Below are 21,816 nucleotides of genomic sequence, written 5' to 3'. Positions count from 1 at the left end.
TTTATCCATTTCCATTATACTCCATACGGAATAAAAATGACTCATTTAACAAAATACGAAACCTATGAAAAATTCATTTAAATTTAGAAGATTAACATTAAGATTTGATAAGCTCATATTACTCACTATTAAACGACATTTAACATTTATTCCTAAATGTACACATTTTTCTGATAATCCTGACAAAACGTAAACTTGCAAGGTGTTTCGATTTTTTTGATGAGAAGTGTATATCAAGCAACAATTATTTTTATATATGCCCCTTAAATGTACACATTTTTCTGATAATCCTGACAAAACGTAAACTTGCAAGGTGTTTCGATTTTTTTGATGAGAAGTGTATATCAAGCAACAATTATTTTTATATATGCCCCTTTCATTACATTATATTTTTCTGAATAGTTATGTATCCGAGCAATGAGAAAATAGCGCCATCTATGTTTTTTTTTTGGGAAACGTGGTCTGGAAGGTTCCTCTGTATAATTTTTATATCTTTTGTATTATAAAACACAACATTCCTATTAGGATATTTTATATTCGATACTTGTTTAATAAAAAAGAAAAAATTAATCGAAATAATTGACTCTGATGGGATTTGTACCCGCAGCATGTTATATCCTGTCTATGAATAAAACCACTTTGATGGTATTGACTGACATTCATTCGTGTGAAGCAGATTTGTGTTTGTGTGCGTGTAACATTAGCGTTCCATTACACGCAAAAAATAATAGATCTGCTAAGTTCCAACACTTCCAATTGAACTTATATTCATTGATATTTTTCAAAATTGCAAAATGACATTAGGAGATTTTTACACTAACGCGAATGATATGGGACTTTTGGTGCTCCGAGATTTTGTTATGGCTAATTATTATAATAGTTATTTATTATAAAATATTTTGTGTCCATGAAAAGAAACACTTTGTGTATGGTATGTATATTTTATTAGTATGTTTTGCTACATATTCGACACAAGCTTTGTAATTTAACTAGCTAAAATCATTACGTTAATTATCTAAACATGTATTTATTCTATGTCACTATTTTAATCGTAATCAATATAAATGGAAGTGAAACAAAACTGAATCGCAATGTTTTGTTTATCTTTGTTGACGATTTGCGACCTCTGGTGGACGAAAACATAAACTTGCCAAATATTCAAAATATGGCGGCAAATGGCATTAGTTTCGAAAACGCATTTGCTCAAGTACGTGTATCTTATATAATTTCAATAGATACTTACTTTGTTCTTATAATATTATGTTTAATTATTATTCTCTGTAAACCTTTTCAGCAAGCGTTGTGTGCGCCAAGCAGAAATTCCATACTGACAGGTCGTCGACCCGATGCGTTGCACCTATACGATTTTTACAGTTACTGGCGGACTTTCATTGGAAATTTCACAACATTACCTCAATACTTTAAACAAAATGGCTATGAAACTTACTCTATTGGTAAAGTGTTCCATCCTGGCCAAAGTTCTAACTTCAATGACGACTACCCGTACAGTTGGTCGCACGTTCCTTACCATCCTCCTACAGATAAATATAAGGAAGCGGCAGTGTGTAAAGATCGAAGAACACAAAGAATGCAGAAGAATCTCATATGTCCCGTAAAAGTATCAAAACAGCCAGGCAAGTCATTGCCAGATTTGCAGTCTATAGATTACGCTATTGAAATACTGAAGAGGACCAGTAACAGTACTAAGCCATTGTTCATAGCTGTTGGATTCCATAAACCTCATATACCTTTGAAATTCCCTAGGAAGTACTTAGGTAAGTTTGATCAACCGTTTATACCTATAATTAATTAAAGAGATAGAAAAGGTGTCGTCACCACCTCCTATAATCCATCGGCCTTGAATATTCGACAAAATCATTTACCTACATATTTCATATGCTTGGGATGATAAGCAGCTAAACTTAATCTGTTACTTTTATCCCAGTACAGAAGAATGACAGCAGTTTCACCCCATCTAAATAAGGGTATTTCCTAATTCTCATTGAGTATTATTTTGCAAAAGTACCTACTTACTGTTTCTTTCCTTTCCAGACCAAGTCCCGATAGAGCAAGTTCGACTTCCGAAGTACCCACACAAACCAGCTGCAATGCCTCTAGTAGCATGGCATCCATGGACTGATGTTCGCCAGAGAGATGATATTAAAAGCCTTAACATAGACTTTCCAATGGGCACCATGCCCAAGAAATGGACTTTGAAAATAAGACAAAGTTACTATGCAGCTGCACTATATATTGACGATTTAATTGGAAAACTCTTAAGCTACGTCGATATGAAGAAGACTATTATTGTCCTAACTAGCGATCATGGTTTGTATTATTATTCTCACATATTCGTCTTGCCAAGACGGTATAGTACACCTCATTATAGCTTAATTAGAATGACAGCAGAACAGAAATATAGTAAAGAGACGTGATATTATACCCATTATATTACTCCTTCTCAATACGCTATAATACATAGGTATATATATCTGTTCTGTGGCATATATTATAAGTCATGTTGTCATTCTAATCAAGCATAGTTTATTCACATGAGCCAAACTACTTTTTTGTTTCTGTATGTCTACTTTTCCGCACATAACTTTACCGCACAAAAAATTAACACTAGTAGGCTGACACCATGGAATCCCACTTAACCACGATCCTGACACCGTTTTCGATTCTACAACTCTCATCAAAATATAACCCTAGTTGGCAGAGAGAAATCCTTGTAATTTTCAAACACTTGCGGATTTCATGTACGATTTGTATTTCAGACTACCTAACTACTCACTTGAAAATCTATAATTGGACAGTTTAGTTACAAATATATTTATTAGAATATGCAAAGGAAACTTAATCAGTACTAGGTATTACGTACATTAATAATTACAAAGAATAGTATCTTATTTTATTTCTGGATCTCGCTGGCAGTACAAGATTGATTAATGAATAACTGTTTCCCAATTTATGTGCCTTTTCAATGTCCTCGTCGAGCCATTTGTTTTCCTCCTGGTAGAAAATTAACATTTTAAAAACAAAAGTAAAAGAAAATATATATATCCCTTGACAAGATACAGACAGCGCCCTCCACCATCCCTAGCGCTATCATCCATCACATTATCCTACATAGACTTATTATGACTGAACAGTCATAAATTCAGTTCCATTTTTCTTATTGTACCCACACGTACGATTGGTCGACAGACCATAAGCAGCTATTATGACTTTGTTGTCCGTAGGGTGTAGAACAGGCCTCATTAGTGCTGCCTTCATTGGGTTATTACTAGTTTATTGGCACTAGACCATAGAATAAGGAATATTACCTAGACGTCCCATGTGTGTCCTTTTGAGGCGTTGTATGTAGGGTGTCTCGGTTAAACTCCGGGTCAGTTTGTTTTATGATGTTAGTAATTTCTTGTCTAACAGTCCATATACGGAGGTACTCTCAAGCAGTTCATTCCGTGTGAACCAAGGTGCACCTGATATGTATTTGAGCACTGAATTTCATTTCAATAACATACGCGGGACTTCTTTCGTGGCGAGTACCCGAGTAAGATGTCTCTGAATCACGTATTTATACATATCGCAGTATATTAAATTAAAGGGGTGAAGAAGGAAGTGGCCGCCTATTGTGCTTATGTTTTTATTCGTATGTTTATGTCCTTTGTATACATATATCGTTGTAATGTGTCATAGATTGATTGAAGTGGAAAAGAGATTAATGCTTCTCATGTCACTTTTTGTCCCTTTCAGGTTGGTCGCTGGGAGAAAACGGACTTTGGGCGAAATACAGCAATTTCGATGTGGCTTTAAAAGTCCCGCTAATATTCAGCATACCAAAAATGGCACACAAATCATTAACCACTCCAGTGGAGCTAATCGATATATTCCCCACATTGGTCGATTTGGCCGGATTACCGTACGTGCCGAAATGCCCTAACGATACAGATAAGGTTATTTTATGCGTACAGGGAAAAAGTTTATTGCATTATATGAATAGGTTTTCGGAAGGCGATAAACATATTTCATTCTCCATTAGCCAATACCCGAGGCCTGGAGAGTACCCAGTGATTAATTCGGACAAACCTCGTCTAATGGATATAAACATCATGGGTTACAGTATTAGAACAAACAGATACAGATACACAGAATGGATATCGTTTAATAATAAGTTATTTACACGCAATTGGAATAAATTATATGGCGTAGAGTTGTACGATCACATTACAGACCCAGATGAATCAAATAACGTAAATACTAATCCACAATATAAATATATAAAAATATATTTATCTAAACTACTAAGATCACAAATAGATCCAAAATAACTTTGGTTTCTAAATACTTGTGCGTTGCACAACATAATTATTAAACTTAACATACTATAATTCGGATTTTGTCAAAAAGCTTGGGAAAATTACAGACGTCTAAATTAGACTACAAAAGCTAAATACTGGCATAGGTACCTAAGGTATTCAACATTTAAGATTGTCTAGTAGGTAAACTACTGGCTACAGCAAATACACATTTAAGATATTGCACTTATTTTACGTATGAGATTTTTTTCTAGCCTAATGTAAACAACTGCTGGAGTGTGGCGTCTACCCCTTCAGTTTCCTGTAGGTGTGTCATTATTGTTAATGTATCTTAAAGATTCTGAGATTGTCTTTTCATTTTCTAATGCATCGATTTGGAGTTTTGGACCTACTTCTGCTTCAGCCGCCTGTGTAGGAATAAAAAAGATTAGTCAGAAAAACAAAATATTACGTTAATTTAAGCAAAATATTCCACACATAAAGTCACGCGCGTGATTCCTACGAGGTAGGCAAGGCCACAAGTCCAGCAACTTCTGATACGAAGTTATAATATGGATTGTGATGAACCCTATGATGACAGTTGATCAGCCCAAAATAATCCATCATATTTAGAAAAGACACAGGTCCACGGTCGGTTATTACGAGATGCCCGGGAAGGGAAGGTAAGGACCTTAAACGCATTCTGTTTTTTATTCGCTACCAGTCCAGCATAGAAGCAATAATAGACAAAATAAATAATAGTTAATATAAAACAAATGGTAAAGCGTTTCTGCCATTTTGCCGAATAATTATACTCGTATAACATTCCGCAAAATTTTTGATTGCCTTCCACGGTTTTGCGTAAGAATGATTCAGATTCCCCAACTAAATTGACTGACAGATTGTAAAATATTGTTAGAGGGATTTGGCTGGCCATGTTACCCGGATAGCGGATGCACTCTAGGCAAAGGAGGATTTAATTTAAATATCAAGAGGCGTCGTGTCCGACCAGGAAAAATATGGCGTGACGAGTTGAATGCATACCTGGCATCTTGGAAATAGGTAGCTCTTGAGCTACGTCGTAACTTGTTACGAGAATAATAGAGAAAAGTGAAACAGGCCTTTTCCCTGCAATGGGATAGTCTAGCCTGATGTTAAATAAAAATAAAGATTTTTAGCGGGTTTCAAAGCGTAACTTTTTTCACAGGTACTTAACATTGCGATGCCTCTTCGGAGTTTTTAGAAACAATTTCTACGACACAAGAAAATAGAAGGCCATGCGAAGGAACTGTCCTGAATGTGCCTATAAAAACACTTATTAAAGTTTCCTCTCTACAACATAATTTGCATAGAATTTTGTTTAACATAATTTACATTAATTACAACCAACCCTAAAAATAATATAAACTCTAACAAATCAACACTACATACACTACATACACATATTCGGAAATTGACACATGTATGATACAATTTGGAAGGAACACAATTTGAAGACAGTTATTAAGTATTAGGTTCACATAACTATTATTATCTCGTACATATAATAATACGGTCCACATAGATACTAAGACACGTTTAAAACTACCATTAAATAAATGCAGATCTAAACACTTAAGCGTCATACTAAGCTCTTTGTTTCCTCGGGCACTGTCTTTCTTGAGTTTCGGTCCATTTCAATCTGCTTGAAGCGAGCGTAGAGGGCACTGCTGGATAGAACTATGATGTTGGACGTCCACCATAGTAAGTTCTTGGATTCATTGTACCATTGTGTAGCCATCACAGTCTGCGCGCAAGCTTTGGCTGTTCCTGATATGTTGTGGGTCAAAGGTGATGTCACCTGTAATTAAATAAATTCAAATTGTCATGTTTAATATTCAATCTATATTTCCAACGTGAAGACAGAGTGTATGAGCCTATTCTTTTTAGCTCCAAAAAAATTGTTGTCTCATGTCATTTACTAGATAAGCAAGCACCATTTTAGGTGAAATTGTTGATTACTATCAAGCAAGATGAAACATGAAATATATTCCGTGTCTGTATCAGAGTAGTCTGTATAAATATTAGCACCTATTGTGCACTTTATCAAATATATTACTTCCATAACATACCTTTATCTGCAATGAAGTGAAGAATCCAATAGCAAATCCACAGACTCCACCAATAACCATTTGTATCCAGAAATATGAGCTGTCAAATTGTTTGTAGTTCACCAGAGCTTCGAGTTCACCATTCATTGCAATTAGAGGCAAGAATAATATGATGGAATAGGCGTTATTATAGTAAGATAGCAGCCACACTTCTTGATTCACGCTGGGCAAAACTTTCTTGGTGTAGATGGAGTATAATGATAACATTAGAGAGCCAATGACACCATACACTGTCCCAGTGAAAGAGAAAGATCCTGAGAAAATAGATAGAAATTTAAAGCAGATGATATATCCACATGTGAATTAAATTGTGATGTTATGATTTTGAATCCAGACTTTACTCTAAACCACTGAATTCAATTTTGAGTTTGAATTCATGTTTGGATTATAAATTATGGATATCATTTGGTTTCCAGGATTTGTGCTCAGTTAATGACAATAGGCTTGCCCCCTCTATCATGGGACTTAAACATAGCTAGTGAGGAGTGGGTGTAAATACTATACATCACTGCCTACCCCGTCAGGGATACAGGCGTGATGCAATGTTATGTGTTATGTTTAAAGCATATTTAAAGAAAGTAGATGCTTTAATAAATCTTGGAAGGCCACAAACTTGATGGCTCATTAGTAGGATGGACAAAATAGACATTGTTATATTACTTACCTAAAAGATTTTCTTGATCCACTCCAAGGTAGAACCCGAAGATGATGAACAGGCAACAAAGAATGCATCTCATTGATGTTGTCTGTCCAAGTAGGATCCAACTGAATGCGACGTTGAACACAGTTGTCAATGAACGGCCGATATAGTAGAATGACACCCCCACATACTTCAGACATAGGTTGTTGGTTGCGATCATCAGGGTAAACATTAATGACAGAGGAATCACCTAGAAATTAAAATAAAAGTGTGATTTATAACTGACTAATTGGTGACCATTTTCTTCAGATCGTCTGACCATCTTTGCATCTGTCGGCCTCTTTTCCTTTTGGCGTTGTTTCGTGGGGTCCAGTTTGAGTTTAATTAAATAAAAGGTTTTGAAATTTGAATTGGTGACCATTACAAAACAGCTCTGTTTTTGGAAACAGCTAGTCATAATGTAATAGCGGCAGATTATACAATACGGCTGCAATATATGTATAATGAAAGGATAATAATAACAAAAACACAACACATTTGCATACAGCATTTTGCATTCAGCTTGCATTTTGTGTTATCTAACTAAAATTACAAACAGTTCTTATCTGGGTAGAACTAATGTATATAAATTGCTTTTTGAATGTAGATAGTGCATTTTGTCGTTGTTGTAATTGATTGCTTATAAGTATACAGGATGTTTCAAAAAATAGTGTCAAGCTGAAATCCAAAGATCACCAATACATTCACCATATCACATCAAAGTTATAAGCTTTGATTTTCTGTAACTTTTTACAGAAACTATTTAACTATTTTAACTTTTAAATATTAGGCCACTTTATAAAGAATAACTATGACATAAAATAAAATAATTAGCAACAGAGAGATAATTAATAAGATAATTGATTATATCTGAAGTAAGGTAGAAAACTTTGAAAAAAGTATAAAATGGGTAATAATGTGTAAATCACCGCGTAAATGGATGCGTCCAAATAAATGAATGATTTCAAACTTATTTAAGGCAAATATTAGTTTAGCCCAAAGATACACTATTTAGACACAAAATCCATACCTTTCTAACAACATCATAATTCCACGGTGAGCCTTTTGGGAACACAAACACGCAAGGAATGCCTCCAGTGTGGCTCAAGGTAAAGCATATTACAAATGAGACAATGCACTGGAACCATGTGATGAACAGTGGAGCTTCCAATGCCACCTCTTGTCCGCTGAGCAGAGTTTTGTTTACAAAAACAGTTGCTATTGATACAACCCTGCAGAATACAAACACAGTGTACTGTTATTGTGTTCAGTCATAAATAATTAAATTATTATAAAATAAATATTTATTTTTAATAATAACTTATTTGATATACCTATATCTAAACAAGTAATGTGGAAAGCCACGTCTATGGATATTTAACATTGATAAACCACTGAACTACCCAACACCGTTCTATCTGTTGAACTTACCAGTAGCAAGACACTACGATTAATATTTTTATGTATCTTGAACACAGGTCTTTCTGTCGGTCCTTCATTTTGCACTTATTACTTATTGAAGAACCCGAAATCCAATTCAATCTTCTTATATCCTTCGTAAAATCCTATTCTAGGGTGACTTTCACCTAAGTGGTGTAGCCGAGCTGAGCAGAGCAACAGAAGAGAAAAGAACAGCGGTAAAACCGGACCGGTTCGTATCGTAAACGATTCCGATACGAACGGTCTATAGGTACTTGGTCTTTGTACCTATACGATATACGATCGACTGAATTCGACTGTCCTGCTGTCAAATATATTAGAGATGAGAACGGGCGATTATGGGATATACAATTAGAGATGTCTCGAAATATCTCGATTATAAAAAATGATCCGAAAGGTCAAAGAAAAATAAATAACCAAGTGTATGGTAAAAAATACTAACTAATAATTAGCCAAGTCACAGTTACTTTTTACTGAACGTCAAACGAAATTACTATAGAATTTGTATGAAAAAGCATACCGTGACGCATTGATTTGTCACTACCGTAGATACAGCGCTTGATACAAAAATGCGGCAAAAACTTGGCGGTTGTTTTGCTATACATTCGTACACATCGGTATATACATTCAATATAATCGTGTCAAATTAAGAAAGTACGCATCGTCTTATTATTTATATTTAGCGCGTGGTGCTTCGTATCGCGATTATACTGAGACTCTGATTGACCAGGAGTAATTGTTTTAGGATATTTTAAACAAAAATAATCATTTTGGTGGGTTTCACTGCCAAAATTAAAATGTTTATACTATAATAACATGCACAATGTCATTACTTCTTAGATAGAAATTATGATTATCCATCTTTCTTTTTTCGCTTTGAGCTTCTATTTTTGCCAGTTTTTACCACGCGATTCCTGTGTTGCCAGTTCGCCGCCTAATCGCGCTCTGAGGTAAAGTACTGTCAATGTCGCTATATTAACAGTAACTTTGCGTCCACTTTTTGAGCGCTGATGTTCAATTTACGGTAATAGTAAAACTATGTCGTGTCATAGAAAAACGTAATACGGTCGGACTGATTGTTACGTTTTTCTTGATTAAAATGTATAAATAAACCAAATATAGATCTGTCTTTATTTAGTAATCAGAATTTCATAATTTATCTTGAACCTAGTACACGATCCACGGATAATCGATTTTAGTGAAAAAGTATCGATATTTACGTTAAGTTGCCATACAAAACATAATTAATTATTTGTAACTAATATATTTGCAAATCTGTAGTTTTCGTAGACTTCATGAAATCAATAGTATTTTATGCAACAGTTGTATAAGAAGGGTCAAAAAATGCGAGTGGCGTGAGTTGCGATGTGAGCCTTGGCGAACATCGCAATAAGAGACGCCACGAGCATTTTTTGACCTAGTTATACAACGTTGCATACAATACTTTTTCTACGACGACGTAATTTTAAACGAAACAAAAAATTTCCAATTTATTTTCCAACGCGCGGGAAAATGGCGGCAAATGTATACTTTTTTTTTATAGTATATCTATGGCACCAAACAAAGTAAAGGTGCCAGTTTCCAGGTCAAAAAAAAAAAAAAAACAACAACAATGCTTTTTTGGCGACATTATAGTACAGTTACACTTTGTAAACAATGCTTTTATAGGCCATAGAGCGTAAACTTTTTCAAAGAGTTTAATTATGTATGTACTTATATTAGACTTTTTGGTTATTTAAATGCCAGATTAAAGTAGAGGAGTAGAAAAATGAAATTATGCTATAGTTAAATACAAAAAAGATTAAAACATGGCAAAATACATTGTATAAGTACTGCATAGATATTTGTAAAACAATACAGAAAATATTATTACGAAAATAAATCAGGAAATACAAAGTCTTCACTTCATATTTTTAAAATAAATCTAAAATGCAATAATAATAATATTATTTTAATTTTAGGAAATCAAGTGTTGTTGTTTTTTAGTTATTGTATTATTTTATTTTTTTGATTGCTTTATTTATTATATTTGCCTCTTTGATTTGCCTAAATTGACATTTTAGTATAGTAACACTAAAGTTGTCGCCGTACGCTGACGTCAGTCGGTGATTTTATATTTTCCTTTACTAATTTGGCGATTACAGTTTTCAGAAATTTTCTTTTATCGATTTAATTCTTTTTTTCGGTCCCCTACTCCGTTTCACAAATATGGCATCGGCGCCGGAGACCAAAGCCGCGGAAGCGGAGAGTCCTGGCGGATTTACCAGTATGGTAAACGAGATCATTTACAGCCCCGTTAATTTGGTGTTAATTGTGATTATTGTCGTATTGGTGTATAAGATAGTAAAGAGCAAGATCGGGAAGGTGTCTGTAGAGGCGGCGACGCCGGAGCTGCCGAAATTGCGAAAGGACATGACGGTGGCGGAGCTGAGACAGTACGACGGCACGCAGCCTGATGGCCGGGTGCTGGTGGCGGTCAATGGGTGGATATTCGACGTGACGCGGGGGCGCCGCTTCTACGGGCCCGGTGAGTGCATCGCGGACCGCCGCGTTATAAATAGCGCCGACACATTGTGACTCATTATCAATACATTCTGTTTATATTATGTATGCTGCGTGCAGCGGCGCGTCCCGCCTCCAGGACCGTCTAGGTCGTTTTAGTAATCTCTGCCTTAATTAGCATAATTATAATGTTAAACTTATATAAAATGCATGACTTGTCTTGAATACATTGTGATTTAGTAATATCCAATTCAACCCACATGACATACTCTGACACATTTTTTTAGTGTCATTATTAATTATTTTCAATTATCAGATAAGCCACACCACACCCATGGTATCTTGGTTGCTGTATCTTGATAAAATGCATTGATAAAGATGATAAACATTTTTATCAATAGAAGGAATTGTAGTTATGCTTATATTGACATTGCAGTGATGGATTACCTTTGTGTTGACATATTTGAAGTTATGTAAAAAAACTGGAACTCAACTAATAATGACATGATCTTGTGATGACCCCAGCAAGGACAAAAGTCTAGCTGTAAACAAATTATTATTAGACTAAAAAACTGTTCATTTGTCCTTCAAAACACCAATAGTATACCATATCCTTTGGACTTTAACTAAAATAATATTAGTTCCTCTAAGATTAAGTTTATTTCTACTTGAACTGATAATAATACTGATAATAAAACTGATATTTTTGTTCATTATTTTTTGACATATTATTGTATATGTTTTATTGCTCGAACTGATTTCAGTATAAATATGCTTTCCATTCACAGTTTTTGTTTCTTCAAGTTATTAATACCAAAAAATACAAAAATGGCATCACAGCTTTGACGCTCCATACAAAAATCTCATTCTTACCATGTGCCACCTTATTCCGTTCATGCAAGTGAGAAAGACAGTTTGTGCTTGCTCCCATACTCCTTATGGCTCCTTAATGAGAGGGAGGAAAAACAAGCTTGTATTGGTGAAGGGCGGAGTGGGTCCCTTCTGTTGTCAGTGGCGGCCCTAGGGCGATGCGAGCGGTGCAGTCTCACCAGCATCACATTAAGGGGGCGCCAAAATCAACTTAGACGGTACCACCCTGTCTGGCAGCCCCCAATCTACAGGGGAGTAACTGGATTGGGCACACCTGCACTGTGAATTAGATCTCTTAGCAGCCACATAAAATTCATACATTTAATGGGTGGCCATAAACAACATTTTTAAAAGATTTTAAATAGATATGTTTCAGTGGCCGTAAACTAATCGAAAAAGACTGTATTTTGAGGAGCACTACTGTGAGATCTCCCACCACCTAAATATTTTGCTAGGGCCGCCACTATCTGTAGAATTATTCTTTATTGTAAGACAGTATTTAGAAAATCTAAAACCACTTTATAAGGAATAAATTATTGTAATAAAATTATTTTCATTTTGTATTTCAATTTGTATCACATAATGTATTTTATTTCTATGTACCTAAGCTTATGCAATAGAATAGTGATCTAGAATATGCTTTAGTTAGACCTTAATAGTTGATGAAGCAATGCCTATGCTTAGTAGTGAGACATATGCACAGTCCTTTTATTATTTCTGCTTTTCATTGTATTCATTAGTCCATATGATTTCATTTCAGGTGGTCCTTATGCTGCTTTCGGAGGGAAAGACGCGTCGAGAGGGCTGGCCACATTCTCAGTGACGTCATCAGATAAGGAATATGATGATCTTAGTGATCTCAACTCTATGGAGATGGAGTCAGTCAAAGAATGGGAGGCACAGTTCAGAGGTAATATTACTTTTATATTTCTAGTCTAAGATGAGGTCAGAAATGTCATGTTTATGTATATTAGTCTTCTCACTCAATAATTCCTGGTGGGGTAGGCAGAGCCACTAACATTTAGAACAGTGGTGGCAAACCTTTATACATCTACATACCATTTTTTAACATAGCCATAGGGTTAACTGTTTAATGAAAAAAGAAAACATTTACATGAAGAAAAAGAGACAATCATTTCAAATTTTTTGTCCCAATTAGAAGTTGAAGACATTATTTTAAGTTATACTTGTTATTTTTTACCTGCTGAACGAGAAAGGGACAGGTAATCAACAGGCATAAAATTTATGGAACATACGTCAATTTTAAGCAGAAATTTAAAAATCCCTTCCAAAATTGTATGTATATGCATTGGTTAATAACCCGACAGAATTAAGTTGACAGCACTCAAACAGACTGTATATAAACGAAATGCGTATTTTATTCGCCGGGGTTATTTATTCCTTTTAAAATTAACAGTTGTCAATCATCCGTCCTTTTCCTTTTCGGCGAATAAGAAAGTGACGGATATAACATATAATTAGGAGGATCTCCAGGAATCGGGGCCATTATGTACTTTACAGATAAATCTAATGTAGTAAACAGAATATTAAGCAGTAAGGAACTAATCATACGAACCTTATCATCTTTCGCCATGACTACTTTTATAAAAAAGATAATAGGGACAGTACCATAAATAACTATGGGTATAATTTGTATTGTGTTTTACAAACACGATCAGACTAACATAATTCAAAGTGCAATGTTATCTTTGTAAGCACTAATATCATGATAAAATATGGTGCTTTAGTGATACAATAACAAAAATAAAGTACATACAATAAATAGCATTAAATCATGAATATGGTGTATTGTATACCTAGTATTGGTTGGTGTGTTGTTATTGTATTTGTATTGTGGGGTATAATCATATGATAGAAAGCACTTTAAAATAATATAATATGATGCTGTAGGACAAAATAACTGTGCTTACTCAAAAAGAATAGTCAAACAAATGTTTGACGACCGCGTGGATTTTGGTTATCGCAGTAAATACCTACACTATCGCACAAAATAGTAGCTGGGACTGATACCGGGACTCGTATAGTAAACATATTCGAATTTGTACTACTAGGATTGAGTAGAACGCATATGAAACTGATAGATATATTTGTCCAACTGTTAAAGTAGAATAGTGAAAAGAGCTGATTTAAAAACTGACCTTTCCCAAGTTTATCGCTAATGAGATGACTCTACTAATAATAACGAACAGACTATAGAACAAAAAAGTATCTATGTAGATAACAGTACTTGGTAGGTATAATTATACCTAAATTACAATGTCGGATAAAATTGTTTTTTTTTATGTGATTTTAATTTATAAAAAGACTTAATTCTTATGTTCCTTGTTTCTAGTTTTTTTGTCGTAAAATTGTTTTATACGTCAACATTATCATTATGTAGTGTACCTCGCATAGTACATATTACTCGTAGAAGAAGACTGCACAGTCTATCTCTTGCTGGCCACAGTCCTTATTTGATTCGACTGTGTATAACATATCTGATCCTTTGCGGATTAACTTAGAAATTCCTAAACTCGGTTAGTTGAGAAAAGTGTTCAAACTAATGTTTTCACACACACTAACTTGAGAACTACAATTTTGTCAACATTTAAAGTACCTATATACCTAAATAGTAATAAAGATGAATTTTACACTAAATAAACCATAATGTAGGTGTGAAAGTCGAAAGAATCAGTATTAATAGTATGAATTGATATTACCTTGGTCATCCAAGAGTGTTATATTACAAGTACGTCGAGTGCTCTGGATAATTACTAACAATTATCAATCGTTCTATCACATCCACTTGTACGTTTGTATCATCGTAAGACTACGAACTGATTTTACTACTATCAAAGAGTAAAATTGACTTGTGACAAAGGCCGGTAAAACCTATTTTAACGTATTCCATATTTAATATTATAAATGCGAAAGTAGTTCCGCCGCTAGATCTATTCTAATAAAGTAATAATAACTTTTTGTCTACACAAAGATACGATTAACACGGGCAAAGGCGGCCTAATCGCTAATCAATCTCATCCAGACAAACTGAAAATAGACAAAAGACGTAAGCTTAGTTATGGTGTCTTATCGTCCTAAATAGGTACACACGTATTTTTAAACACACATTATGGTCTTGACACTATTATTTAAAGCACCTGGTACGTATATTAATGACGACCCGACCGACTAGGTACATAAGCGATCTTTTTTGTAGTTATTTGTGCAGTGTTAGCGTAGATAAATACAAGTTTTTAAAGTTTCCGCACTTATGTCGACGCAATATTAATTCAAATCAGAATGCCATACCGATCAACTTTGTATCGCCGTCCAATTAAATTATCATATTAAAAAAAGTCTAACATAAATATGCAGAGGGGGTCACGGTCGTGTGGTTACCCGAAATAACTAAACTGGGCAGGAGTACCGTGGGTTATACCGCTAATCTTTATAGCGATGTATGGTTCAATCATTCTCTGATTTGTATGTCATGGTGAATTTATGTATGTATGAAACAAAGTTAAGCAAATTATATTGCATCGAAACTTACCTTCAATGGATCACTAGTTGTCTCTCAACGAGCTTTCATAACTGAGTTGGATCAGCACACCAACTCTCAGTGGAACACTGGCATTGGCGTACCAATACCACAATATTCAAAATATATTTATTCAGTAGGTAACATAGTTACATTTTGAATCGTCATTTTTACATAACGAACGTCTCATCCGCCTAAAACAACTGCAGCTTCTCTGAAGCTGCAAGGAAAACCTCGGCACAGGGCCCTAGATGTTCTTTTAAAAATAAACTCAAAATACTGTTATACAATTTAGTAATTTGGCTGCCTAATATCGGTTCTCAGACAGTTAATCCCATACTTTCTTATCTTCTAGATAACCACTAATCTTATAATAACCTTTTTTACACAGTTTCTGTTTAATCACTGTCTTAAAACTGTTCGAAGGTAAATTCTGAATGTCAATGGGCATCTTATTGTAAAAACTTATACTTTGCCCCTTAAAAGATTGATTTTTGCAGCCAGAGTTAAAATACTAATTTCTTTAAATTTATTTCTAAGTGACGTCTTGGGTCCCAATTTGTAAATCGCCACTCCACCGGACACTTCATACTAAAATCCTCGTTTTGCACAGATACTACACACTGACGTTATGGTACACGTGCATCTGTGTGTGTGACGTCTGACGCCATACGATATAAGACTAAAGTAAGACCGTGGGGGGTGAGGTAAACCTCAGCTCAACCGCTGGTGGAGTGCGGGGAGTTGCCGTTCTATACATAGTTATTATTCCTTATACTATGCCAATACTGTTCCAAATATTCTAACTGATTTTATCCCCGCATCTTTTGCTGTTTCTGTTTTTCCCACTCTGCTTATATTTGAGTCGTAATTTAAGTTCGCCCTCGCTTACCCCATTAGACATTTTATTTAATGTACAACTTCATTATTAAAAATAGGTTTGTCGTCGTGGGCGTAAAACAAGGCGTGTTAAATGGGGCGCTTGCCTTAATCCATTTAAAGTACTGTAGTTACCTAACAGTTTCCAAAATTCGACTACTAGGTACTTTCCAAATATTACCTTGTTTACGATACAGGATATTTTTTCAATGTACCCTTTTTAAACAACATTGCTCAAGACACCTCAACGTTACTCCTTAAAACCTTCGTCTTTTATGTAAAATCATAGGGCGAGAACCGTGGTAGCCCAGTTGGTAGAACGCTTGCCTCTTACTATGAGGTCGCAGGTTCGAATCTAGCACAGGCCTAAACCAATGTATGTCGAATTTGTTTTCGAATTCATGTTTGCTGCCAAATCTCAGCGGTGAAGAAAAACATCGTGACCCACATTCCTGAGAAATGCAATTCAATTCTTCAGGTTAGATAAGCGGGTGATGATGATAGAGTGAGAACCGTTACTATACATGCAGTTCATTTAATCATATTCAAAATATAACAAAATCGTCATCAGGAGCTGTTTGTGGGTCTGGTGGCCCCTAGTGGGATTAAGGCCTGATTGCACCCTGGGCACTCTATACAAAAATGTCATTCCTACCGTGTGCCGACTACGAGAGGGTGAGATAAATCAAGCTTGGCGCTCGACACTAATTGATGCGGGGCCATTGAATAAAGAACAATATTACGTATAGAACGGCAAGTCTCCGCTCCGCACCAGCGGCTGAGCTATGTTTACCTCACCCCCCTCCAACGTCACACACACAGACGCGCGTGTACGATAACGTCAAAGTGTGGTGTATGTGTAAAACGAGGTGGTTTGTATGAAATATCCGGGGTGTGGCGGGGCGGGAGAGTCACCGTTTCCATCTCTGCTTCGGAGGGCACGTTAAGCAGTTGGTCCCGGTAGTCGTTGCAAGACCCATTTGGATCTGATCTTTGACGGCTCAATAGTAACCTTCAAACTAGGGTTGATGAGGTCGATCATGGATATACATATTACTCACAATCCATACGACAGAAGTGTCTTTATTCTGTGGGTAGCCAGAAAAATCGCATGTATTTACATGACAAATGCAAACTAAAGTCAAATTAAATGATAGGTCGAAAAGTTGAACGACATGAAAATGATACAAATTGCGTAGCTAGTGACGTCGGTGTAGGAACTAAGCGCCTAGGTCAATAAGTCAGGAGAGCAAAGCTTAATTATGATAACACAGGAGCTCGCTTTAAGTCAAATTGCATTTTATACTTATACCTGTATTGCACCGTCCCCGACTGCAATATGTAGCAAGTTCTTTCATCCTAAGGTTGCCTGGAAGAAATTTCTATTTAGCAATAAGGCCGCCGATTGTGCTTCTCTTGTCACTTTTGTAATTGTTTTAGTGTTGTGTTTATATGTGAAATAAATCGCTATAATTCGCGCCGTGCGTTAACGCGGAAGAAGTAACATTATTTGTAGCTTATGTCTATGTTGTATCTTTAAAGTCGTTCTTGAGAGCAAGAGTGAAGGCACTTTTATTGAAATTATTTTCTTGATCTTCTTAGATGTTATAATACGTATTAATATATTTTATGTCTACGTGTGTACATGGATGTAGGTACATATAATATTATCTTTTTATATTTTGTTTATGTTGTACATTTCATGTTTATTTTTTCCTAATTATTATTTATTTATTTTGTGTATTTCACCATCCCGCGCTCCAATACATCGACTTTCACCCTGAGATTGACAGGCTGAAATTTCTGTTTAGCAATAAGGCCGCCTATTGTGCTTAAAGTTATCTAATAATTATTAAATTGATTGATTATTTAAATTGTTTTTTATGTTGTGTGCAATGAAAAATATTTTCATTAACAGAGAAGTACGACCTGGTGGGGCGACTCCTGAAGCCAGGCGAGGAGCCCACCAACTACTCGGACGAGGAGGCCGAGGAAACGGACAACTCACACGCAGACAAGAAGGACCAGTAAAGTTACCAACCGCTGCACGGCTTTAGAGTGCGGTGTTTCTATCAGAATACGGGGGCAAAGGCGAGGAATTACTCTCGTATTCTAAGATGTTGACTTTCAACCTTCCTCGACTCCGGCCTCAGGTGAGGCGACCTCCAGGTTTTCCTTGAAATCGGTATTCTTATACGACGCCTCAACCTAAACTCGAGTTTAATTCAGTAAGGCGTGTCATTATTTTCGTATTATTATGTTGGCAGTATGATAATGCTCGACTCCAGTGAGCAAAGACCTCAAGTCGAGAACGTAAATGTCAACTTAAAATACCAAAATGCTCAGCTGAGGCAGAGTCGAGTGGAAGAAAAGTCGGTTGAACATCTTAGAATTCAGGTGTTAGACTTGTTTTTTTTATATATATTTTTGCCACGGAAAAACAACATAGCTCAGGACTATATCCCAATGGTGTAGTCCATCCATCGCAAAATGAACTCACTACCCACACCTCACCGAGTATTCTGTTAGATTAACGTGAAAACCCCGGAAATGTTGTATTAGATAACATTGACATATTTGACAATTAAAAAGTATTGATTAATCAGGACAGTCGAAGTAGCTTTGAGCGATGGCAAGACTCTTTCTGTCTCTTTTATTCCAAGGCCCGTTTACCTAATCTGAAGAAATTATCGGGCACTTTTTTATACGTAACATCCATAATCGTATCGTATACAGAAACGGAAAGACGCGCCAGTACGCCAGAATTTATATGTAAGTAGGTGTCTATTATTATTTTTATTTTTGCGTCAAGATTAAAAGTTACCGTCCATGTTTGTCGCTGGCTCTAAAAGTGTTATGGGTATAAATTTATGACGGAACAGTCAAGTGACTTAGTTGTATTGGATAGGGGTTTTAATTTTATTGGTAAATATAATCACAAGTATTGTCGTATACTATAATTGTGAGTTTAGTAAGATCGTAAGGGCGGCCAAGATCAGGAGACGTAAAGGAAATATGCAAGTCTATTTTCGCTACCCCAATATTCTTATAGAAATACACGTTAAGTTAATGGGTGTTCTCATGTGTAATATTCAATAAAATCTATTTCCTTCTTTTGACATTGGCGACAATTCAATTTCCTAAACTTTTTAGAATTAGCCTCAGTCACAAAGTTCTAAAAAATATCTAGTTTATTTTTTTAATAAAGTCAATTAAATGTACGCTTATGAAATAAAAATAGCGTGAAATAATAAATAATTTTAACAATTTCTTATAGTTTCGTTTTACTATATCTGTTACTATATCCGTCTATATCTATCTTATTGTATAATGAGATTACACATGGGACGCCGCTGAAGCATGATACCATCCGACAAAGTGAGTGAGTTTCAGCGAAAATTTGTTGTACATACAAATGAAATCTATTTAATTAACTGTTGCTTATTGCAGATTTTTGGATATATGTATTATATTTACAGTTTCATCAATTGAAAGACTGAGTGATGGCATATTATGTTTGATGATATCAAGGGATACAACAAAATTACTAATTGCACATTCCTATTTTTTTCCGACTGCAAATATGCAATCTTTTTTTTTATATACTAACTGCCATTGTATGTATATAAACGTGCATTTATCATGTGTACACATTTATTTCATCGAGTTTCTCTTGTATGCAATTCATTCCAATAAAGTTTGCCCCTAAATCAAATCAATTAGTGTATTATTCATAGTAAATGTCCTGAGAAATTGCAAACTTGTACCGTTTTATCTTCAATATGTATATTGGGCAAATTTCATTGGAATGGATGGAAGGAGGCGGTAATCATTGGCCACACGAAATCGGAGATTATTGAGTCGTAAATCCAGATTTTGGTACTTAAATATTAACCTGTAAATGTTTTGCAAGTAATTAAAAAAATACAAAAATAAATAAGGAAATGTGCATAATACATAATTGTTTACATTAAGGACTATATGGATCTAATAAATGATAATCTATTGTTCAGTGATGTGTGTGATTTTAACGTATTTTTGTTTGTCCCGCGTCGTTGGATTTTGATATTTCAGGCAACTAATACTAATTTATGATGTTTTTGTAACTTTCGTCTGTTGCTCTTAAAAGTAGAATTTTCATCTTAAAGTACAAACAAATAGTCCGCGCACTGCTGTTAGTTTTGCCTAAAATATCTGCGTCTTGCGATAAATTGTTCTTTTGTTGTAATCATACTTGTTCATTGTTTTTTTATTAGGTTGTTAGTTTTAAGATTCCTGGTGTATGAATTATGTTTTATTTTTTAAAGTGGGGTTATGGTAGAAGTTGTTATTATCCTTTATTGAGATATTCTATGGATCTAGGCATTACGACTGGCGGCAGAATTGATTTGTCATTTACCAGTTCCACAATAAGGTTAGTTTTATGCTCTACCATAAGTAATCTGTAAGTAACTTATGTTCGCATGATAAAAGGATGTTTTAAAATATTTGCTACTTAAATTCGAACAAGCTTAAATTAACTATGGACCTTTATTTATATTGGTCGTGATTTATATGCAAGCGAGGTACTTCAATGTCTTAAGCATATTGTACCTATGTATAGGGAAATTATCCAAATAGCACCCGATTCATTTAGATGTATATTTTGTTACCGATACAAAGCGGGATAGCTGATTATTACCTTCTTATATTGTTTTGACGTTGCTAGTCTGTCTACTTCGGCCACTAGGGAAGTCATCGGCGAATTAAACCGTACTTGAAAGATCGGTTCAAACCACGCGTAGTGCAGAACAGGAAATTTTGAGTACATCACATCATTTTCAAAGAGAAAGATACTTTATGACAGAACTACTATAGCAACATGTTTGCATAGCAGTTTAAACACTAACATGACTTTGTATGTACGCGCCACTGTTTGTAACGTTTACGAACTCTCACATGTCAAAAAGTCTCTAGAGGACGCTGCTGTCGTCTGCGACATGAAATATTCTCTTTCGTATCAGTCAGCTTCTTCACGTGTAATTTTTCATCTTCTATAATTTCAACTGCTTTAAATCTAAATAATTGATTGTGGTTAAGTCAATCGCTACCATTATCTGCATTAATTTGAACCGATCCAAAGTCGTCACTTCAGTGTCCTTTTCCAGGCTGTTTTGTCTATAGCTGTGAGTATATTGTGTTTCTTTACCTACAATATCATAGATGCGAAGCCAAGTTGTCGAAGTAGTCCATACGACCTACACCTAAGTTAAATCATGAAGTAAATGTTCAGCACATTAAAATGTTAACTAATTCAATAACTATTGTAAATTCATTATTTTAACATTGTCACATGACTATAATTAAAGCGTTTTTACATATTATTTTGTTTTATTTTCTAAAGGTTTTGTTTTATGAGTACAAATGGCCAGAGTTTGCACATAATCTTTTGGCCAGCACATAGATAATTATTACAGTTCT

At 35.1% G+C, this 21,816-nt stretch overlaps 3 protein-coding genes across 4 annotated transcripts; 2 read left to right on the top strand and 1 right to left on the bottom strand.

The window, feature by feature from the left end:
* Positions 1–1,000: 1,000 nt before the first annotated feature.
* LOC126366263 (iduronate 2-sulfatase) lies at positions 1,001–4,409 on the top strand. The gene is made up of 4 exons (XM_050009334.1): positions 1,001–1,207; positions 1,295–1,775; positions 2,053–2,328; positions 3,757–4,409. Exons 1-4 carry the CDS (start codon positions 1,022–1,024, stop codon positions 4,329–4,331), a joined length of 1,518 nt encoding a protein of 505 aa, XP_049865291.1. The 5' UTR covers positions 1,001–1,021; the 3' UTR covers positions 4,332–4,409.
* LOC126366294 (GDP-fucose transporter 1) lies at positions 4,146–8,880 on the bottom strand. Of its 2 annotated transcripts, none has more exons than XM_050009386.1 (6): positions 8,559–8,880; positions 8,158–8,359; positions 7,113–7,338; positions 6,410–6,702; positions 5,926–6,138; positions 4,146–4,726 (listed from the first exon to the last, which is right to left on the bottom strand). In XM_050009386.1, exons 1-6 carry the CDS (start codon positions 8,624–8,626, stop codon positions 4,613–4,615), a joined length of 1,116 nt encoding a protein of 371 aa, XP_049865343.1. In that variant the 5' UTR covers positions 8,627–8,880; the 3' UTR covers positions 4,146–4,612. The 2 variants fall into 2 exon arrangements, with proteins under 2 accessions (XP_049865343.1, XP_049865344.1); XM_050009387.1 differs by lacking the exon at positions 8,559–8,880 and adding an exon at positions 8,462–8,535.
* Positions 8,881–10,640: 1,760 nt separating this feature from the next.
* Positions 10,641–21,716, top strand: LOC126366339 (membrane-associated progesterone receptor component 1-like). The gene is made up of 3 exons (XM_050009459.1): positions 10,641–11,094; positions 12,700–12,849; positions 18,275–21,716. Exons 1-3 carry the CDS (start codon positions 10,776–10,778, stop codon positions 18,385–18,387), a joined length of 582 nt encoding a protein of 193 aa, XP_049865416.1. The 5' UTR covers positions 10,641–10,775; the 3' UTR covers positions 18,388–21,716.
* The last annotated feature ends 100 nt before the right edge of the window (positions 21,717–21,816 follow it).

The sequence above is a fragment of the Pectinophora gossypiella genome, chromosome 4, assembly GCF_024362695.1.
Source record: "Pectinophora gossypiella chromosome 4, ilPecGoss1.1, whole genome shotgun sequence".
In the NCBI taxonomy this organism is placed as follows: Eukaryota; Metazoa; Arthropoda; class Insecta; order Lepidoptera; family Gelechiidae; genus Pectinophora; species Pectinophora gossypiella.
This window is presented reverse-complemented; position numbering and strand designations above follow the sequence as displayed.

Coding starts and splice junctions, on each gene's coding strand:
- LOC126366339 (XM_050009459.1), top strand. CDS start 10,776: ATGGCATCGGCGCCGGAGACCAAAGCCGCGGAAGCGGAGAGTCCTGGC. Junction 11,095..12,699: donor GCGCCGCTTCTACGGGCCCG/GTGAGTGCATCG, acceptor ATTTCATTTCAG/GTGGTCCTTATGCTGCTTTC. Junction 12,850..18,274: donor ATGGGAGGCACAGTTCAGAG/GTAATATTACTT, acceptor TTTCATTAACAG/AGAAGTACGACCTGGTGGGG.
- LOC126366294 (XM_050009386.1), bottom strand. CDS start 8,626: ATGAAGGACCGACAGAAAGACCTGTGTTCAAGATACATAAAAATATTA. Junction 7,339..8,157: donor ATTATGATGTTGTTAGAAAG/GTATGGATTTTG, acceptor TTTAATTTCTAG/GTGATTCCTCTGTCATTAAT. Junction 4,727..5,925: donor CCGAGGAAACAAAGAGCTTA/GTATGACGCTTA, acceptor ATTCCTACACAG/GCGGCTGAAGCAGAAGTAGG.
- LOC126366263 (XM_050009334.1), top strand. CDS start 1,022: ATGTATTTATTCTATGTCACTATTTTAATCGTAATCAATATAAATGGA. Junction 1,208..1,294: donor TCGAAAACGCATTTGCTCAA/GTACGTGTATCT, acceptor AAACCTTTTCAG/CAAGCGTTGTGTGCGCCAAG. Junction 1,776..2,052: donor ATTCCCTAGGAAGTACTTAG/GTAAGTTTGATC, acceptor TTTCCTTTCCAG/ACCAAGTCCCGATAGAGCAA.